A 5,327-nucleotide genomic window follows, 5' to 3' on the forward strand; every position below is an offset into this window, starting at 1 on the left:
GACCTTCGGCTCCCCTTCCAGCATGGGGTGACGACGTTCTCACCAAGTCCTTCCCCTCTCCCGCTCCGCGCCTCCCTTGGCCCTCCGCTGCTCGTTTTGCGCGTCTCAAGCACCGGCGCAGGTAACTCCTAGCCCGCCCGGCCGCCCCGTCCCATCTGCACTCTGCACAGCCCAGCATGAAACCTTGCACTCACTCCAGCGCCAGGCGTACAGGTCGCACCGGCTCCGCCTTCAGCCTCAGAAAGATTCCCAACTGGAGCTGTGAAGGGTAGGAAGATCTTTTTCCAAGGATGGGGCTTGTTTTCAGCACCCCTTCCCCAATCAGCCTCCTCCAATCCTGCCCCCTAGAAAGGGGCGTGGCCACGAGACCATATAGGGGCTGAGTCTCCCGGTGGGAGTCCTAAGAGCTCCTTGGGGTGAGGAAGAGGGGAGAGAGGCGGGCAGAGTGCCCATCTCCAGGATGGATTTCGATGAGAGGACGGGAGTGGGGTGGGCGGAGATCTGGGCACGGATTTTCCAGACCCGGAGAGTTCAGCTGGAAGAGTATCTCCTCCAGCCTCTTCCATCATTCATTTTCTCCTCCTTCGAAGGTGGCCTGTGAGGGAGGTGTCGCAATCATCCTCCATTCGCAGGTGAGGAAACTGAGGCCCAAGAACTCGGAGCCTCCAGCCCCACGAGCCTCTGGGGGCCTTCCAGGATGGGAATCTTATCTGGAGACTCTTGCCTGGACAGTCCTCCTCCAGGTCTACCCAGGGCCATGTGACTGCCTGGACCACTCACTCTCCACCTCTGTTCGTTGCTGGATCATTCCCCGGTACCCAGCCCTGGGCCAGGCATAGCCACAGTCCAGGGCTCAGAGCATGGAAATTGGAAAGATCCAATTTCATTCATTGACCAGACTGAAGAAAGAGCTGAGGGCAATGGCTTGTCCCTGTCCACAGTCCCCTCCTTGCTGAAATGTTGCTGCTCTGAGGTGAAAGAGCACTCCCTGCTAACTTTGCCTACTGTCCCACCCTGCCAGCTTGGCCTAACCTCACATTTTCTCAGAGCACAAGGGGAGAAAGCATGGTCTCCACCTGGACCATCCCTGTGGGTGCGTGGAGTAGCTGGACATTTGTCTAGAATAGAGAGGAGGAGGTTTCCGGAAGCCTGCAGCAGGTAAAATGAGAAAAACTATAGTCCCAGGCCTCCAAAATCCCACCTAGTTTCAAGGGTCTTTTGAATTCGAAGCCTCACCCAGTTCTTCCCCAATGGGCATAGTTATTTTTATTTTCTTTTGGTTTTGTTTTTCCTTCTTTAAGTTTTGCTGTAGAGTGCATGCACTCAGAGAGAGAAAGAGAATGAGAAATCATTCCCCCAGGGGGGATGGCCACACCACAGTTCCTTCTCCATTCTCCTCTCAGGATGTTGGGCTCACACACACGTACCCAGTGTGTTTTTCAAGACACCAGGTCTGGGACTTGAACCGTGCATTTGGTCATGTGGGATTCAGCTACCTTAATCTCTACCCCACCAGTTCTTGCCTTTTTATATACTTATCCCTTAATTTATTCCATGCCTGTCCCCAGCACCTCTCTGCCAGGCATCGGGATACTGTAGCCTTGCCTTAGGGGGATCGTGGCTGGAAGAGGTTGCTAGTGGTGGGGAGGAGCAACCACCCTCCCTACAGCTCAGGCTCTCTGACTCCCAGCCTTCCACCCTCGGCATCTCTTTGGGGCACTCAGGTGAGGCCTGCAGATGGCTAAAAGGAAGGGTCTCCTCGCTGATCTAGGAGGAGCCCCCAGGCCTAATGTGTGTGAGGGAGATTGAAGGAAAGGAGGATGGAGGCCCCGTCCCAAAGCACAGTGGGTAAGCCTGTGTGTAGAAACCCAGACCTCTCGTGGCCCACTGCTGTTTGAATTCTGACCCTTACAGCTTGAAAATTCCGATGGGATGAAGAAACAGAGAAAAAGGGATTGTGGCATAGCCATGCCCCCGGGGGAGTCTGTCTCTCTTTTTCTCTCTCTCTCTTTAGTTGGTGAGCACATATACCTTCTGGCAATAAAATGAAAAATGACCAAGAAAAAGAAAGGCAACTTCCCTCAGACTGGAGGGACCAAAGTCTCTGCAGATGTGAATTCAGCCCCTTCGTGGCAGTCTGTCCTGCTGTGGTCAGGGAGTTGACCTCCAGCCTGCACAAAGGATGGCAGAGGAAAGAGCCTTGGGTGGGGAGCCATAGGAGACCTGGGTGCAAGGCCAGGCTCCACGTCCTTTCTCCGTGGAATGTGATGAATCCTTTTTCCTGAGCGTGACCTCAGTGTCCGCTGTGTGTAGTGAGATGGGCTCTCCAATTTTGACCTGTTTTCCAGCACTCACTGTGTGCCTTCTGTGTACCTGACCCTCTGCTCCTACTCTCAAGAGGGGAAAAAATACACAGGCCATCAGGAGTGGTTGGGCTGTGATGGAGGGAAGCCTGGGGCACATAGCAAGTCAGGGGAGGCTTTGAGGAAGAGGTGTCATCAGTGCCGGTCCTGGAAGAATGAGGAATGAGACCAAACAAGGCCAGAGGCCACGTGGAGCAAGTGTATCTAGAAGTCAAACCACTCTGCTGCCCCTGGAGGGTACAGGTGTGGAGGGAGGAGCCATGCTTTCTGCCTGGCCATACACACCCAGGCCTTCCTGCTCTGGACTTCGTGCCCTGCTCTGGACTTAATGAGGCTTCGAAGTGGCTCTCCAGGGAAAGCCGAGGAATTCTTTTACATTAAATTTAAGCCACTAATATTTATTGAGTAGATACTGTGTGCCCTGTCCAGTGCTAGGGACTAGAAAAAGGGACTATATTCAGTGAGGATGAGGAGAGCATGAGGTCAGGGGACGTTTTGAACTGGGTCTTTAAGAGAGGCCGCAAGGAGCGGGGCCCTCCAGAACACAGGCAGAACCCAGGCAAGGTTTGGAGGCATGAGTGTGCTTAGCTTGCTCAGGGAGCAAAGACTGGGCAGGGAGTGGAGGGCAGCTACAGGGGTCATCTGGAGTCAGTCACGAGAAGGCTCACATGGCGGAGTTAAATGCTGAGTCTCAGAGCAGACCTCCACTCAGATGCCACCGCTGACCCCCAGGCCAGGCTGGCGCCTCACCTTGGCTCCTATCAAGGATGATAGTTTCTGTTGAGTTTCCCTTCTCCAGGGACCAGGGGTCCCTCAAGGACATATCATCTGGTTCCCTGCACTTCAGGGCCTGGCTCTGGGGACCTGCCCAGGCGTTTTCCATACCCTGAAGGCATCTGTTCTGGCTCCTATAGCTGCTTCGTGAGCGCTAGATGCCAGGCCACGCCCTGTGGGACAAGGGGTTCAACCCAGGGCCCTGTCTCCTGTGGGCTTGTGGCCTGCTTCTAGGATGAAGGCCACAGAGACTAGGGCATAGTCAGTTCTACTCAGAGACCTGGGGCCCAAACTCCAGAGTAACAAGTCAGTAGATCCAAAAGGGAAGGAGGCTGAGCTGCAGTCCAGAAAGAAAAAGCAGGTTAAGGGCCTGGAACAAGGGAGCCTGCGGGAGCTCTGGAGACACCTGGCTTTTGTTCCAGCCAGCACCAGTGCGGTCCGTTCTAAAGGGCCTTGGCCTGGGCGAATGTAGGGCCGGTGTCTCCAGGGCCTGGTTCATCTCAAGTTTGGAGCTCCTAACATGGGCCCAGGAGGGCTGTGAGATACAAGTCACAGGCAGGCAGGGAGGGCAGCTCAGGGCAGAGGCAGCCGCTCAGCCCACGCCTCAGCCATCCCCAGTCCCACGGCCCCCTGGCTTCAACTTCTCCAGGGTTCTGCTCACGGTGGACAGGCTGCTGCGGGTTCCTGGAGGAGAGACCAGAGACAGCAGGTTCTGAGTAGAGAGGTCCCTATAGAGCTGTTGGGGTCAGATAAATTCAAAGGGACCAGGGGTTGGGGTGCTCGATGAACCTGGGGCAGAACAAGGCTAGAACAGGGAGAGAAGGAAAGAGCCTTAGGTGGGAGAGAGAGAAGGCCGGGGTGCAAGGCCAGGTCCCATAATCCAGGTTCAGCCAGCTTGAAGAGACACCCATGGGTGGATGGCCCTTGAAGAGGATGGCAGCATGGCGTGGGGCAGGGGCAGGACTCTGGAGCCGACCACCTGGATAGAGCTCGGGGTTGACCACATCCTGGCTGTGTGCACCTCCTTTAGGCTCCCCTGCCTTGGTTGTCCGTAAACAAGAATGAAGAGAATGACAGCCCCTCCCTCATGTAGTTGTTGGGAGACTTAAGCCAGGGGGTGTAAAGGGCTTGGAACAGTGCCTGGAATGGGGACTCTGCCAAGAATCGGGCGTCCTACCACTGGCCGCAGAGCCGTGCTGGGCAGACCCCTGGAGTCTGAGTCTGGAGTTGCTCAGTGTGTGGGGATGCAGGAGCAAGCAGACGCCCAGTTTCAGGCACTGGCTTTGGAGCCAGGTTCCACCAAGGGAGAGGGGAAATGGGGCCCTGGGACCTAGGGGAGGGGAAGGGCAGTGAGGCTTGCTGGAACAGCTAGAGGAGAGTGGCTCCACTGGAGTCAAGAAGGGTCTGACCGAAGAGTGGAAGAAATGCTCGAGTTTCCTGGCTCCCTGGGGTGGGGCAGCTCCTTCTCTGTTCCCCTCAAGTCCTCTCCCTGGACCCCACAGAGCTGCTCAGAGAGGAAAGATGGATGATGGGCCTGGAATTTCTGGAACTTACCCTCCTTATTGCCATTGGAGCTGGATCTTCCCTCCGTGTGGTCTGGCCCTGGATGAGGGTGGATTCTCAGGCTCCCTGCGGGACGAGACCACCCCAGCTCCCTGGTTACTGAGCCGATTCCAAGTCAAGCCCAGCTTGGGACAGGAAGTCCTGCCTGCTCTAATCTCCAGCCCTACCGCTGTCTTTGCTCCATGCGTTCCTGCAGGTCTTCCACACGACCTGGGCTGAGGCAGGAGAAAGGGGCCTTGAAGGAAATGACGGCAGATTTCAAAGGACACAGGGGTTCTGGGGAGAACTGGGGGTTCGTAAAGCCCCACAGAACTGATGGGTGTCCATGGGTTGCAGAGGAGAGGTGGGGGAGCCACACAGAGGCCTGGGGGCTTAGGGAGATAGGGGGCTTTCATGGGGTTCAGGGAAGAAGAGGGGGCTTTGGGGAGATGGAAAATCTCTCAAAGGAGGTGGACTCCGCTGGCCCCTGAGCTGGTTTGGCAGGCGGCAGGCTGGATCCCGCTACACCGTAGCCATGACGACGGCTGCACAATACACGCACAGCAACTCCTGCACGCGCGGCCAGGAGCGGTCTCACACGTGGGCTGGCTCGTAGGCACTGGGGGTCAAAGCCCCACCCCCGGGGGC

The 5,327-nt window shown here is 56.4% G+C and overlaps 1 protein-coding gene and 1 long non-coding RNA gene across 4 annotated transcripts in view; one reads left to right on the forward strand and one right to left on the reverse strand.

Annotated features, from left to right (window-relative positions):
• The first annotated feature begins 6 nt into the window (after window positions 1–6).
• The window catches only part of LOC102491427 (uncharacterized), a 13,547-nt gene continuing 8,226 nt past the window's right edge, over window positions 7–5,327 (forward strand). The window contains exons 1-2 of one of the 2 annotated variants that reach the window (XR_336819.3): window positions 7–268; window positions 591–632. This is a non-coding gene — a long non-coding RNA (uncharacterized LOC102491427). The remainder of the gene's footprint in view (window positions 269–590; window positions 633–5,327) is intronic. The other variant, XR_003547137.1, reaches the window with a different exon arrangement.
• The window catches only part of KNCN (kinocilin), a 3,653-nt gene continuing 2,067 nt past the window's right edge, over window positions 3,742–5,327 (reverse strand). The window contains exons 3-4 of one of the 2 annotated variants that reach the window (XM_006164240.1): window positions 4,692–4,766; window positions 3,742–3,821 (exon numbers count right to left, since the gene is read on the reverse strand). In XM_006164240.1, the coding sequence (XP_006164302.1) occupies window positions 3,742–3,821; window positions 4,692–4,766 (155 nt within the window). Of the gene's footprint in view, window positions 3,822–4,691; window positions 4,793–5,327 lie in introns of both variants that reach the window. The other variant, XM_027766605.1, reaches the window with a different exon arrangement.

This window comes from Tupaia chinensis, unplaced genomic scaffold (assembly GCF_000334495.1).
Source record: "Tupaia chinensis unplaced genomic scaffold, TupChi_1.0 Scaffold143599_1, whole genome shotgun sequence".
In the NCBI taxonomy this organism is placed as follows: Eukaryota; Metazoa; Chordata; class Mammalia; order Scandentia; family Tupaiidae; genus Tupaia; species Tupaia belangeri.